We start from the raw sequence: 16,595 nt of genomic DNA on the forward strand, positions 1-16,595 counted from the left end.
GAACTCCTTCATCCAGTATTTCTGAGAATAATGTTGGTTGCTTCCTGGAAAATTCTCTCAGATGACAGAAAACTCAACTTATTTTTTTTTACAATGGCAAAACAGAATCCAAGAGGCAGTGGTGTTCACTGGTCATTGTTTTCTGTGGGTTTCCCTCATTTTTTTACTTAATATTGAGATGATACTCAACTTAGCTCTGAAATTCATTAGAAAAGTATATTCTGTGGACAAGGGCTCTCATAGCTTTTGTATAAAACTCTTTCTCCTATTTTCATTAAAATTTTCTATTGTCTAATAACTCCCAATCCCAGAATGTACCTCAGATAGTAAATGGCAAATGGAGCAGTCTTTCTTTCTTTCTTTCTTTCTTTCTTTCTTTCCTTCTTTCTTTCTTTCTTTCTTTCTTTCTTTCTTTCTTTCTTCCTTCCTTTCTTTCTTTCTTTCTTTCTTTCTTTCTTCCTTCCTTCCTTTCTTTCTTTCTTTCTTTCTTCCTTCCTTCCTTTCTTTCTTTCTTTCTTTCTTTCTTTCTTTCTTTCTTTCTTTCTTTCTTTCTTTCTTTCTTTCTTTCTTTCTTTCTTTCTTTCTTTCTTTCTTTCTTTCTTTCTTTCTTTCTTTCTTTCTTTCTTTCTTTCTCTTTTCTATCTTTCCTTTCTCTTTCTTTTTCCTTCCTTCCTTCCTTCCTTCTCTATCATTCTTTCCCTCTTTCTATCTATCTCCCAGTCAAAAAGCGAAATTATAATTTAGAAATGGGGAGGAGGGAGGTGATGGACTTAAAAGATGATCTATAAGATGTTATTCCGTGATTCTATGATTTTATAGGACTCTATAAAGATGGACAGAGAAAGACTAGAGGAAGCTTGGTCAATTGTTACATTTTCAGGGCATTTATACCTTGGCAATCAGCGCACACATACATATTTCTTGTTGTTGTTCTTCTTCTTCTTCCTTCTTTGCTGCTGTTAAAAATTTATCAACATACTACCTCTAACTTTGGAACTCTCTCATTTTAATGAGCCATGTTCTTAACCAAAAGAATAAATTAGGTAGAAATAAGCAATTAATCCCCTGTGGAAGACTCTGGCAGTACATGGGACATAATTTCTTCTGTGAACTTCCCATCATCCAGTGGTGCAACTGATCTCTTTGCACAGATTTTTAGTGTAGAAGATATGAGTCCAGGTTTTGTACTGGATCCTTGCTGCCACAAAACAATGAAGACTTTGTTCTGGCATTGAAAATGTCTGCCCACACGATTTGGAAATATTCCCATTAATACCACATTCAAGGGCTCACTGATTGACTCCTGGCTAGTCATTTACAAGTCCTGTAAGGGGAGTGTATTAAGTTGAAAGGTGTGAAGGTGGTGGAGTTAGCTAGTGATGTGTTTGGTGAAGTGGCTATAAGACCCGTGGTACACATTCCATTAGAGATAATTACATGGTTTTTAATCTTTATCGGTCCATCAAATCACAGCTTTTATGTAAGCTATTTCATGACAATTACAGGGCTGCTAAAATGCAGAAGCAAACAATCCTAACACAATAAAATGGGGAATACTCCTCCTCCCAACCAACGAATTTTTTGAGAAACACTAATTAAAAAAGGGGGGGGCTCACATATTTTAGATTAGCTGGTATATTTGATTTTTTGGTTTTCCGTTTTTATACCTTTTTTTAAAGAGACAGACAAAATGGGGGCTGGTTCCTTTCACACATGCCCCATAAGATTCAAAGTTTTCAGACTTTTGATGACTGTTTTCTTATAAATCACATTCCTTAATGTTTACAGAACATTTCAACCCAATTTATTAAAAAAAAACTCTGAGGGTTTTTTCCATTACTTTACTGAAAAAAAAATGAATTTTCCAAACATGGATTTTCATATTAGAAACTGGTATTTGAGACTTAAAACTTTATATTCTTGTGCAAATAAATATGTGAAATTTAACTTTTACAACTTAAAAAAGCAACAATTCTGATGCCAAACTTAGGTACCTGGAACCTTGTAGATTTCTTTGTTTTATCTCCAGTGCTCAACTTGCAAAAATAATTTTTCTCCATCACCTTCTTTTTTTGGCCAGGATATGCGCTTTCGTAAGTTTAGGGTATAGAGTAGAAACTTTGCCTACTGATGCAAATTGGCAGCTCATCAAGTAACTGGTCTTAGAGAGTTGCCTGGGAGCACTTAAACTAATTTACTTTGTATAGCTAACATATGCCAGAGGCATAAATTGAACCCAGGTCTTCCTTTTCAAGTTATGAATTGTCCACTCATAGCTTTCCATTATTTATAACCTTCAAACAGGTCATTCAAAGTGTGAGACACTCAAGAGTCCCACTTTCTATATTCTATGAATGTAACCAACACTCAAAGTCTGGAAATTATTGCTTCATTGTCTCTGTACCTGAATCTTACATCTGCTAATCAGATATATGTGTGTGTGTGTGTGTGTGTGTGTGTGTGTGTGTGTGTGTGTGTGTGTGTTTGATTTAGTTTGGTTTTTTTTTTAATCCTCACCTTCTGTCTTAGAATCAATACAACATATTTTCATTTCCAAGATAGAAGAACAATAAGGGCTTGCTTGTGGGTTGTGACTTGCCCAGGATCACATAATTAGGAAATGTCTGAGGTTGAAGGAGTCCAGGATCTGCCATCTCTGGGCCTGACTTAATCCATTGAGCCACCTAACTAACCTCTGATTTTCTCAAGATAAATTAATGAAACTATTAAAGTTTTGTGCTATATTTTTGAAATTAGGTTTCACATTTACAACATGGAGATCAAATAATCTGCAATCACTGTTTCCTTCCTGAAATCAAGATGAAAAATTATCTCCAATTTCCATCTTCTACTTAAAAAAAAACCAGGGTGAATGGCTAAGCAAATTGTGGTAGATGATGATGGAATGCTATTGTGCAATAAGGAATAATGAACAGAATGATTTCAGAGAGAATTGGAAAGACCTACATGAACTGATGCAGAGTGAAATAAGCAGAACCAGGAAAACATTGTATACAGTAACAGCAATATAGTGGAAGAATCAAATGTGATAGACTTTGCTACTTAACAGCAATACAGGACAATTCTGAGGGATTTATGAAAAAGAATGCATCCACTTTCGGAGAAAGTACTGTTGGAATAGGAATGTAGATGAAGACATATGATTTATCGCTTATTTATTTGCACATATGTTTGGGGTTTTTTAAGATTATTCACTTATAAAAAATGAACAATACAGAAATGTGTTTTTCCTGATAATACATGTATAACGCAGACTGAATTGCTTTCCAGCTCTGGAAGTGGCAGGGAAGAAGAGAAGGAGACAATTTGGATCATATAACTTTGAGAAACTTCTGAGGAAATTTATTAAAATATAAAGTAATAAAATAAAACTAAAGTAAATAAAAATTAAATATTAAATCACATCCCCCAGTGTTTCACTGTATATTCAACTCTAAAAAAGGAGTAAGGGAAGGGTCAATGATTCTTTTCAGTAGCAGAGAAAATTCTAAAGGTTCTCCAGGTTTTTCTTCCAATGTTATCAAGATTCGTGCCCTGCCCCCTTTTCTCTTCTGTACTATTTGCTGAACTTTCTGTCCAGGGATAGTTAAATGAAAAATATAAAAGGTTCTAATCTACCCAGACCCGTCTTTTTTGTATTGGATATAAGAAATATTGAGGGATAGGTGAGGTTTCTGAGATAGATGTAATGGAGCTTTGACGGTCCCAGAAAGATCATCAAAAGCTCCAAAGAGTGATGATGACCAAGTTTGTATCTTCCCTAGGAGTTTTTCTGAGTTCTTGATAAGGAGTTCCTTGTTCCATCATCTAATGACTGTCTAACTTGATGCTCTGGGTTGAACATCCTTAGTAAGTGTTTCCTTTCCTTATATGTCTCTTCTTTCCTCGGAAGTCACCATGGGGGATCTAAAGAAACTGAACTGTGGCACTATTCACTTTTGAGATGGTCAAGCTGGGCCCTTAAACTCCTGGTTTGGGACCATAGCTATACATTGGCCAAAGCTTAAGTCTAAAAGAAGCTACAAGGGCCTAGTAAAAATTCTATCATATATTTCTTTATTAATTATATAGTAATTATCAATAAATTGAATTAATATTAATTTATAATTAATTTTATTACATTCATGTTAAAGAATAAGACACTATGGTATTTAAACATATCTGTGCATTTGTTAAGATGGCTAGTTCCATTATGTTATGGTTTCATGAACAGTGACATTTAGCAAATTCAAGGAGGAAGCTCAGTTTCTGGTTGATGAGAATTCAGAAATTGTTCTGAATGGTTAAAACCATACTATATGACTTATTTAATCATGTTTCTCTATTCTTTAAAAAAAATGAAGCACACACCCAAATATATACATATATATTATTTATATATTATATTCTTATAATATGTACTAATATGTGGAATAGAATAGACTGGAATACAATGGAATGGAATAAGTATTTATTAAGTACATACTATGAGCTAAGTACTGCGCATACATATAGAAAAACAAGATATTCCATGATCTCAAGGAGTTCACATTCTACGAAGGGAAGACAATACCTAGAGGAGGGTTCAGCAACAAGGCAACCCTACAGGGGTAGGAGCAGCTAGGTAGCACAGGGGATAAAGTGCCAATCCTGGAGTTGGGAGGACCTGGGTTCAAATCTGTCCTCAGACACTGGCTAGCTGTATAACCCTGGGAAAGTCTAGTTCTTCCTTCCACTTTTCTGTCTTAGAACTGATAACTAAGACAGAAAGTAAAGGGTTTTTAAAATATAATCTCTAGGGTACAGAAAAAAGACTGTCAACACTCAGGTGTTCTTTGGGGGCAACATCAAGTCAAAGAGTAATGTCTAGGGGTCTAGGAGATATAGTTGCAGGGATAGAAGCTAAAGCCAGGGGGAACCTAGAACTTCAGAAGGAGTGGGAGGGCCACCTAGTCCATGTTAAATCCACCTTCTTACAAGAAAGACTGTAGTTGGTGACTCCCTGCTCATCCAAGCTGTATGGACAGCTATGTCTTGACCAACAATTGTTGGGAAGAAGAATTGTTGATTTCAAGGATTGGAGCAGATCAAAGTTCAGAGTTTCTAAACTCCTGTTAAGAGTATTCATGGGAGGTGATGCTCTCGTGCCTTATGGAAGCTGGGTATAATAGGTGTTGGGGAGTGGAAAGGGAAGGCTTCCCAGGTCTATCCTAGCTTTGCCCTCAGAAAAGCAGCTAGGGAGGAGAGCAGAAGATATATATTACAAATCTCCTAAGCAAAAAACAAAAGTTAAACAGGGAGAAATAAAGATCAAAGAAGTGATATTAAAACACATATGTATATATTTCATATATATTATATATATATGGGCTTAGACCTGTAATTTCTTTAGCATAGATAACTCACAGTGAGAAAACTCCCTCTACTGATGTAGAGTTGCTCATCCCAAGCACCTATATATAGTCTCAGAGAATTGCCTGAAAAACAAAGGCATTAAGTGATTTCCCTCCACCCACCACCTACCCAGGGTCACACAGTCAGTATGTATCTGAAGCAGGACTTGAATCCAGTTTTTCCCAGCTCCCAGCTTAATAAGCTCCATCCATTGCCTCTAATTTATTTATTGATCACATACATAGAAAACACTTTGTTCTCATTGGGGAAAAAAGATGATTAGTATTATTTAGTGAAAGCATAGTGATAGCATAGCCCAGTATTTTTAAAAAATCTTAATTCAACAATTTGTGATACTGTGATTTGACTTCTGGGTTCTACATTAAGCTTATTTTTATGCTTGATATTTATGACTGCTATATCTGAAAAGAGATTTTTCATAAAGATGTCTATCCAAATGGAAGTGTATTATTGTCTTTTCCTCCTAAACCTCATTCTAATTATTCAAACCTATTCTCCAATGATGTGAAATTTTTATTAAAATTCAGCTAGTAGCAGGCAGCTGGTTGGCTCAGAGGATTGAGAGCCAGGTCTAGAGATGGGAGGTCCTAGGTTCAAATCTGACCTCAGACACTTCCTAACTATGTGACCCTGAGCAAGTCATATATCTCCATTGCCTAGCCCTTGGCAGTCTTCTTTTTTGTAACCAATAAAGAGTATTGATGCTAAGACAAAAGGTAGGAGTTTTCTTTTTAAATTCAGCTAGTAGATTTCTACCTTTCCTCTTGTCAATTAGTTTTTACAAGCTAATCAAAAGGTTTGGCATTTTTGTATTTTAACTAAATGGATTCAAAATCTACTGAAACTCTTCATTCTAAATAAGTTACTTAATGTGCAGAAATGAAACAAGTCTCTTGCTTAAAAGGATGATGTCCTACTATTATTGGCCAATATATTGAAGCACAATATACACTTATAACAAGGTTCATTTTTAATGAGAGTAAATCCTTATTTCAATTAATCATCCCTATTTTTAAAAAAATGTTTTGACTGGCTTTGTTGTCTCTAATTGAAGCATCATGCTTTTCTTTGCACCATGACTGACAAAGAAGTCTTACTAGGAGTTGGAAAAGCAACAGTGCCACCATATTCTTTTTATTTTACTTTATTTTTTACATTTTAAGTTCTGAATTGTCTCCCCCCTTCTCCCCTTCCCATTAAAGGTTGGTTTTATAGACATAGATATAAATACAGATATGGATGTAGATATAGATATGTGTGTGTATAAAATCCATATAATTCATTCTTCTACTTATCAGTATGCACCATTCTCTTGGTCCTGTTCATTTCATCCCATTATTTCATGAAAGTCTTTCCACGTTTTTCTAAAATTAACCAGCTCGGAAAGACCAAATGAACTGATGCAGAGTAAAATAAGAGGAACCATGAAAACATTGTACACAGTAACAGCAACATTGTAGAATGATCAAATGTGATAGTCTTGGGTACTCTCATCAGTACAATGATCCAGAACAATTCTGAGGGACTTATGACAAAGAATGCTGTCCACCTCCAGAGAAAGAACTGTTGGAGTAGAAACGCAGATAAAAAATATGATTTATCACTAGTTTATTTGGGTATATGTTTGGGGATTTGAGTTTTATAGGTTTATTCATTTATAAAAATGAATAATATGGAAATATGTTTTGTGTCATAGTACATGTATAACCCAGATTGAATCACTTGCCAGCTCTGGGTGGAGGGATGGAAGAAAAGAGGGAAACAATTTGGAAGTTATAACTTCAGAAAACTTATGTGGAAGTTTGTTATTAAAATAAATTAAATTAAACACCGAGGAAAAGCAACTGCCTGAATACAGCGGTTGAGGGGACATGACAGAGGAAAGACTCTAAATGAACACTCTAATGCAAATATTATCAACAAAGCAATGGGTTCAAATCAAGAAAACATGTAATGCCCAGTGGATTTACGAGTCGGCTATGGGGGGTGGGGGGGAGGAAAAGAAAATGATCTATGTCTTTAACGAATAATGCTTGGAAATGATCAAATAAAATATATTTTTAAAAAATAAATTAATTAAATTAAATTAACCAGCTCATCATTCCTTACAGAACAGTCGTATTCCATCACAACCATATGCCAAACTTGTTTAGCCATTCCCTAATTGACGGACATCCCCTCAATTTCCAGTTCTTTGGCACCATAAAGAAAGCTGCTATAATTATTTTAGAACATATAGGTTCTTTTCCTTCTTCTCTGACCAACTTGGGACACAGAACTACTACTGGCATAGTTGAGTTCAAAGGGTATAATACACAGTTTTCTGAAATTCCAGATTGCTCTTCAAAATGGTTGGGTCAGTTTATGATTCCACCAACAATATATAATATCCCAATTTTTCCACATCCCTTCCAACATTTGTCATTTACCTCTTCTATTATTTTAACCAATATGATAGATGTGAGATGATATCTCAGAGTTGTTTTAATTTGCATTTCTCTAATCAATAATGATTTGGAGCATTTTATGTGACTATATAACTTTGATTTCTTCATTCAAAACTGTGACCTTTTATCAATTGTGGAATGACCTTATTCTTATAAATTTGACAAAGTTCTCTATATATTTATAACATGAGACCTTTATCACCAAAACTGTCTATAAAATCCCACCCATCTCTGCCCATTTTCTGCTTTTCTTCTCATCTTGGCTACATTGATTTTATTTATACAAAACCTTTTTAATTTATACACTCAAAATTATCCATTTTACATATTGCTGTTCTCTCTACCTCTTGTTTCTTAATAAATCCTTCTCCTATTTATAAATCTGATAAGTAAATTGTTCTCTGTTCTAATTTACTGGTGATAGCTCCCTTTATGTCTAGATCATGTATACATTTTGAACTCATGTTGGTAAATGGTGTAAATTATTGGTCTTTACTTAGTTTCTGCCATATTGCTTTCTAGTTTTTCCAACAATTTCTACCAAATAGTGAATTTTTGTCCCCAGAACTTAAATCTTTGCATTTGTCAAAAAAGTTTACTATAATCATTTACTTCTATGTGTTGTTTGTCTATTCTGTACCACTAACCCACTGGCTATTTCTCAGCCAATACTATTGCTAACCCAGTATGTTCAAAACTGAAATAGTATTTTCTCCTAAATGTACTTTTTCTACTAAGAATTATTTCTAAAAGAATTGTAAACTCTAAATGGCTACATGAAAACACATTCCAAAACACTGATAAAGAGATGTAAATTAAAACTACTCTCAGGTTTCACCAAATATCTTGAAAGTTGGCAAAAAATGACCACACTATTGGACATATACTCCTAGTAAATCAGAGGCAGAAACATGGGTCCAGTATATATCAAAATATTCAGAAAAAAAGGAAACATTTTGCATATGATAGTTTTGGAAAATGGATGTAAAAGATTGTTATTACACATAATTGGGAAAATAAAATAGTATTAAATGTAAATGTCTGGAGAATTTAATTGAACCAATTATGAGTGCAAAAAAAAAAAGCCCTGAGAGAAAAAACAGTATGGTAAAGAGAAGGTAGGCCTTACAGTCAGGAAAAATCCAAGGTCAAAAACTGCAGAGAAATTGGAAAAGAGTATGGCTGACTCTAGGTATAGATAGATCACTATATCACACCTATAGGAAGATACGGTCAAAATGGGTATATGATTTAGATCTAAAGAGTGATACCATAACTAAGTCACCAATAATCATCTGTAGAAATCACTCTTGATTAGAGAAATGCAAATTAAAACAAAGCTGAAGTGCCACCTCACACCTATCAGATTGGCCAATATGGCAATCAAGGAAAGCAGTAAATGTTGGAGGGGATGTGGCAAAATTGAAACACTAATGCATTTTTAGTGGAATTGCAAACTGAGTCAACCATTCTGGAGGGCAATTTGGAACTATGTCCAAAGAGCTATAAAACTGTACATACCCTTTGATTCGATAATACCACTATTGAGTCTATGTCCCAGAGATAATAAAAAAAAAGGGAGGGGAAAGGACCTACTTTTACAAAAATATTCATAGCATCTCTTTTGGTGGTGGCAAAGAATTGGAAATTGAGGGGATGCCCATTAATTAGGAAATGACTAAACAAATTGTGGCACATGTTGGTGATGGAATACTATTATGCTCTAAGAAATGATAAGCAAGAGATTTCAGAAAAAGCCGGAAAGATCTGTGGGAACTGATATAGTGAAATGAGCAGAACTGGGAGGTCATTGTATGAAGTAATGATTATATTGTATGATGATTATCTGTAAAAACTTGGCTACTCTCAGCAATGCAGTGATGTGGGACAATCCTAAAAGATCTGTTGCCTAGAATGCCATCCACCTCCAGGGAAAGAATTATTGGAGTCATCTTTCACTTCAGTGTTTTTGTGGCTTTAGTTTGGGGCTTTGGTTATGTGTGAGTGTGCTTTTACAACAGTGACCAATATGGAAGTATCTTTTGCATGACAATAAAAATAAAATTTTAAAAAATCCAAGTTCAAATTCAACATATGATAATCTGATATAAATGTGTGTAATTCATAACAAATGTCTGTTGACCAACCATGGACAAATCTTATGTGCCCCTGATGTTCACTCAGTTTGATGCTTTCACTATAAGACCTTGGAAAAAGTTTTCCATCAATCTGGTCTCTATCCCTCCTTGAAGGAATTTTATCAAGCTCTTTTTTAAATGGGCAGTGAAGAGCAATATTGTCATTGACTCAAGTTGTTTTAATAAATTTCCTTGAAACTTAAAAAAAAAAGGAAGAAAGCAGCAGAAAGGAACCTTAGAGTTCTCTCTTTCCCTATTTTACAGATGAGGAAACTGATCCAAAGAGCCTAGGGCAGCTATGTAATACGGTGGATAGAGCATTGGACCTGGATTAAGAGTCAAGTTCAAATCTAGTTTTAGACACTTACTAGCAAGTGACTTAATTGCCTTGGCAAGTGGCCTAATCTTTGTTTGCCTTAGTTTTTTCAGCATCTGCCTCCCAGGTAAGACTGTTCCAAAAATCAAAAGGGATAATATTTGTAAATTAAATGTATACAGTAGGTACTGTATAATTATTAACTGTTTTTATTCACTTATCTAAGGTCAAAGTCAAGCAAGCAATGAAGTTTGGATTTGAACCCAGACCCTCTGTCTCTAATACTAACACTCTTTCCACTGTACTGCAGCTGCTATTGAAATCACTTAAACTTTCAAAGTTCCAGGCAATTCACCAAAACTGTTCATTTCAGACAACTGCTGATCTCCAACAATAGAGGGAGTTTCTAGTCTCTAGAAATCCCCTACAAAGTTCTGGACCTAAAGAAAAAAGACAGAGGAAATTAAAAAGATTTTTAAATATATGACTAGACAAACTTTATTAAGGACAATAATCAGTTTGATTTATCAGGTCCAGTCAGCTCAACAGTCAAAGTAAATAAACAGTGACAGTGATTGACAAAATAGTAGAATGATACTATGTTAAATCTGGAATGAAATTTAGAGAGCATCTAGTCCAGGGGTTTCTAGCCTAGGATCCTGGAACTTGTGGGATATATAGATATAGATATAGATATAGATGATATAGATATAGATATAGATATAGATACTATATATGTATTTCAATAGAAATGGTTTCCTTTTTAACTATGATATTTTACTTTATGCATTTAAAAACATTTGTTCTGCTACTTCAAGTAGCAGAGCTAGTTTATTTGTGTGAAATCAAAAGGAAAATCTAAAAATAAAGATGGTGCTTTTCAGTCAGAAATCTACATTTGCTTGGTCTCTGGTCTCAATTTCAACTTACATGTGGTCTGAGGCAGACAGCAATGCACAAAGAATTGGAACCCAAGCTCCCTCTGGTACTGGGAAGTAGATTTAACTCTAATTTTTGTGACAGATGGAGTTGATACTCTAGAGGGGGAGGGGGAGTGCTGAAAAAAAGGCCAGGTTTTGACAGGCAGCAGACTCCCTATGCCTCTTGTGGTCAAAGACCGTGTTGCTATGAAATTAAGGTAGCAATAAAATTCAATGATCCTCCAAAGGAAGTAGTATCTAGTAACTAACTACCCTGCAGGACAGATTAGGAACTTCATTTCAAGGCAAGCAAGCCGATCAAATAATTCATTTTACAGCAAAAAGAAACCGAGATGGATACCTGGCTATGTCCTTCAGGCAGCTGTGATTTGTTCTTGACAAACGTCAGATTTCTAATATGATCCGAATAAAAAGTATGCATGTCATTTTTTTACATTTCGTATTGAATTTTAATGAATGGCTGAAAATTTCATTTGAAATTGCTTTAATTTCTATTATTTTATTTTATTAATTTCATTATCTTACACATTAACACATATATACTAGCACTACGTCCTTTTTTAAAAAATGTGGGTTTTTAAAAAAAATGAATAGATGAAACAATAAAAGTGCAAATAAAGGATGGCAGTCGTTTTTGGAATTGAAGCATTACGCCTCCGGGGCACATGTCTAATTAAAAATATTATTTATTGTGTCTAGGTTTCTTTTTAATTTTTCAAAAAATCGAGTCTGAATTTCTTTGATTTTAAGATAATTATTTCACGATTGTGACTCAGTGGGGGGAAATCTACACACCAAACTGATTTCCTGACCCAGCAGAAGGCACAGATGGGACCGGGGCGAATTAATAAAACAACAAATTCAAAACAAATCCAAAAGCCCGGTTGCTTTGCCGGATGCAAACAGCTGCCCGAAGCAAGTCCTTGCAAATTCAGTTGTGCACCAGTAGGGACTACATTTCGGAGCCTCCTTAAAAGTAGGAGGAGCTCCTTGGGGCTGCTGTCAGTCTCCTTAAGCCTTTCCTTTCAAGACATGAATGTGAGCTGCCCACCATCCCTCGTCCTCCCTCCCCCCACCTCCCCAGCCCCACTCTAGTGGATAGTTAAAAAAAAAAAGTTTCAACAACAACAGGCACGACCAATAGTATCTCGAAAAGTCGGGGAAGGGGGCTGAGCAAAGGGCGAAAAGAGAGTGGAGAAAAGGAGAAAGCAGGAGCTACCCGGAGCGAGGACTGAGGAACGGCAAGGAGTAGAAGCGTTGCTAATGTTTTTATTTGTTTGCTTTTCCATGCATGCATAATGAGGAGGGATCTAAGAACCACGCAGTTGCTCCAAGAGGACTTTTGTATTTAAAGGCTCGCCGGGAGAAAGTCCACACACTGGATCTGGGGAGCTGCTCTCTAGTGCTTGTTGACAAGAGGGAAAGCATCAGCATCGGAAGGACTCAAGCAAACCCGTTTTCTGCCTCTGAGAGTTTCTTCTTGTTCTCGCTCTTTCCAGAAAGCAGAGATTCCAGAGACTTCGGAGGACTACGAGATCGAGGGGCCGAAGTGTGGTGGGGGAGGGGACAGAGCCGTGGAGGGACAAGGAGAATTCTCCTCCGCAGAGAACGCGGGCAATGGGCAGAAGCTGAGCGAAGCAGCAGCAATGTGGCCAGCGCAAGGCTGAGAAAGAAGAGAAAAAAGCCCGGGACTGAGAGAAAGGGCAACTTTCCCGGGCCGCTCAGCCACACAACGGATCTGCCTGGGAAGAGCAAGATGAATTCTCGCTGCAGCGCGTTGGTGCAGCCAAGGGAGCCCCACCGCGGCCCCTTTCTCCGGATCCTACGAGAACAGCGTTGAGTTCCACCCGCTCCGGTGGACTGTTGGGGGAAGATTTCGGGGGGAGAGGGTTGATTGGCAGATTTTTATTTTTTTTTATTTTTTGCTTTGGGTAACTTTTTTTTCTTCAGAGAACATCCTCGAACCAAGTGCCCTAACCATCTTCACCAAGACGGAGAAATCAAGCCGGGAGAATGGATTTATGAAAACCCTCATGCAAAAAGTTGGCAGGAGTTTAGCAAACTTTTGCACAGACTCCACCTCCAGTGCCTCCTCCTTGTGGCCCTCCTCCCCTCCGTTTCCCCTCTTGTCCGGCTGCTGCTGCTGCTGCTGCTGCCGCTGCTGCAGTGGCGGCGGCGGCGGCTGCCGCTCCTCCTCCTGCTACCCGCGATGGTGGCAGGTTTGCTGGGCTGCTGGGGCGGCGGCGGTGGCCGGTGGTGGACAGTGCCTGGCACTTGGCTGTGCTTGATGGCGCTGCTACTCCTGGGCTCCCCTCCGCGGGGCTCCGTGCTCGTGCACGGCCGTAGGCTCATCTGCTGGCAGGCGCTGCTGCAGTGTCAAGGGGAGCCGGAGTGCAGCTACGCGTACAACCAGTACGCCGAGGCGTGCGCACCAGTCCTGCTGCAGCAGGGAGGCCAGGCGGCGGCTGCGGCCGCTGCAGCCGCCGCGGTGGCCGCTTCCTCTTCTTTCCCCTCCTCCTCTGCCTCCTTCTCCTCCCGCTGGCGGTGCCCGAGCCACTGCATCTCGGCCCTAATTCAACTCAACCACACCAGGAGGGGCCCAGCTTTGGAGGACTGTGATTGCGCGCAGGACGAGAACTGCAAATCGACCAAGCGTGCTATCGAACCTTGCTTGCCCCGGACGAGCACTGGGGGTGGGAGTGCCAGCGGGGGAGCTGGGGGTACCGGCGGGGGAGGTGCGGGAGGGGGCGTGATGGGTTGCACTGAGGCCCGACGGCGTTGTGACCGGGATAGTCGGTGCAACCTGGCCCTGAACCGCTATCTGACCTACTGCGGGAAGCTCTTCAACGGGCTGCGCTGCACGGACGAGTGCCGCGCGGTGATAGAGGACATGCTGGCGGTGCCCAAGGCTGCACTACTCAATGACTGTGTTTGTGACGGGCTGGAGCGGCCCATCTGCGAGTCGGTGAAGGAGAACATGGCCCGGCTCTGCTTTGGGGCCGAGCTAGGTAACAGCCCGGGCAGCAGCGGCTCGGACGGCGGCCTGGACGACTACTACGACGAGGACTACGACGACGAACAACCCGGGCAGCGGGGCGGTGGGGGACTCGGAACGGCCGGAGACTCGCAGTACGAGGAGGATGGGGTTCCGCACCCGCCTCGTCCGGGCGGCGGCGCTGCTGCAGCAGCTGCTGCAGCTGGGGGAGGGCGCGGAGAGCTGCCCTACGGGAATGGGAGGAACGGCGGCTCCCGCTCCACTCCCGAGGGCGCCTGGACTCTGCTCGTCTCCATTTTGCTGCTGCTGCTGCTGTTCTTTCGGCCCCTGTTGTAGCCTTTTCTACCAAATCCTCTGTCCGTTCATGTGCTTGGTCTCTTGATTCCCCGCAATCACCCCCACTCTATCACATCTCCCACTTCTCCCCTCTCTCCACTCTCTTTCCCCATCACCTTCCCACCCATCTACCCCCACCGCCCCCATTATACTTCGACTTCCCTCCCTTGTAAAAGTAATTGGTACTTAAAACACAGCTTTAGAAGAGCTCGGGGATACTTTGCTTTCCCCTGTTCCGGACTCTTTTTTTTTTCTTTTGCAAAACTAATGAACTGCATCCCGGTTTCTTCCCGCCTCCCCTCCCCTGGATTCCTCTACAATACCCACAGCAATTTTACACAATCCTTTTCCCGAGGGGTCGCGAGAATCCACAGTCTCTTGGCTTATTGAGTCCCCACCCCCATTCCAGGTCCACGGTAGATACTCCAGATCGCTTGGCAGGGTAGAACCCCAAATTAGCTTGAGATTTCAGAAGACAATTTAGGCAGTGGGAGAGCGGGTAAAAGTAGCAGGACTAGAGGAAAAGGGACACCCCTCAAGACTCCATGGGGTTCAGATGAGTGCGTTCTTTGCAGTTTTTTCTTACTCAGTTCTGGACCAGTTAGTGGCTAGTAGAGATATTTGAAAGAGATATGTTTGAAATGCTGCTGTGGGTGTATTTGCAAGTCTCCTCTAAGGAAAAGTGCAAATAGTCTTATGGTTTGACCTATTAGAATCTTTTAAGCCGGCTTTTAAGGAGCCAGCTGCTTGAATTAAAGTCTCATTTAGTCATTCATTCATTCATTTCTTCTCGGTATCAATGCCCAGAATATTCTCGGTGACATTAGAAGCAGGGATCGGGTCTTTATTGCTATTTAACTCCTTGGGGAGGGGAAAAAATCTAAACCGTATGAGGGTGAGTAGCAGACTTAGGTCATTTCATTCTTATAAAAAAAAAAGTTTCAGCTCAGATTTAACTTCCCTTCCCGTTCCATCACTCAGTATTCAAACTCAAATGCCGATAGAGGAAATTATTAATGATACTAAACAATGCAACTTTTGTTTTAAAAGAGCGCTGCACTGCCATCTCCGAAAGACACTTTGTGTGTTTAGTGGTTATGTTTGCGTTTTTGTTTTGTTTTGTTTTGACTCCAAGAACTTTTGTTATATTGCCTCTACTCCTATCAGGGTGCTGAACTCTGGTAAATCTTATATAAAATGTATTTAAAACTGGGATTTGTTACCAGTCGCTGTACCTTGTATATAGAATTTTTATAAAATGTATGCTTCAAAAATAATTTATTTTTAAAAGAAGAAATTAAAGTTTAAAATTTACGTTCATGCTACTCTTTTGAAAGAAATGTACAGTTTTCATTTGTTTTAAAGGATACAAAATACAATAATCCATTGTGAAGTATGCTCTAGGACAGCAAATGTACAGTGTATTTTATAGATTTGACGTTAACTTCCTTATTTTAAGAGAATTTATGAACGATGTTGGTGATTTGTATGAATACATTTCCAGACTGCCTTAAACTTTGTCTTTTATAGAAGGCATAAGAAGTCCTATGTAACTATGGCTTTGTGTACTGTTGTTGTTGTTGTTTTGGTAAGTGTGTACATGAGTAAAGAGTTTTAAATAATGAATGTAGTGATGTTGTTTTTCAGAGTTACTTTATGGCAAACCCAGCAGTGGAGAAAATGCATCCCCCAAAGTTAAAAATACAGACCAAGACTCAAACCGTCATAAATATAAATTTTACTATTACCCTGGATACTTTAATGAACAATTAAACATCTGCCAACAAAAAAAGGCAGTTAAAAATATTTAATTACTTGGAATAACTTAAGTTGTTTTAAAGATTTAGTGGCACAGTTCCTCCATCTACAAAATCGCTTCTCTTCCACATATAGGGCTTATAAGAAACACTCATTCTTCCCCTCCCCCTTCCCTCTGGCTTTCTTTTCACCCAGTAAAGTGGTACCCTCCACACTACTAGACATTCTTGTACAATAAACCATGTCAAT

At 38.8% G+C, this 16,595-nt stretch overlaps 1 protein-coding gene across 1 annotated transcript; it reads left to right on the top strand.

Annotated features, from left to right (window-relative positions):
* The first annotated feature begins 13,161 nt into the window (after nt 1–13,161).
* Nucleotides 13,162–16,214, top strand: GAS1 (growth arrest specific 1). Its single transcript, XM_007497911.3, has one exon. It carries the CDS (start codon nt 13,467–13,469, stop codon nt 14,586–14,588), a length of 1,122 nt encoding a protein of 373 aa, XP_007497973.1. The 5' UTR covers nt 13,162–13,466; the 3' UTR covers nt 14,589–16,214.
* The last annotated feature ends 381 nt before the right edge of the window (nt 16,215–16,595 follow it).

The sequence above is a fragment of the Monodelphis domestica genome, chromosome 7 (assembly GCF_027887165.1).
Source record: "Monodelphis domestica isolate mMonDom1 chromosome 7, mMonDom1.pri, whole genome shotgun sequence".
Taxonomy (NCBI): domain Eukaryota; kingdom Metazoa; phylum Chordata; class Mammalia; order Didelphimorphia; family Didelphidae; genus Monodelphis; species Monodelphis domestica.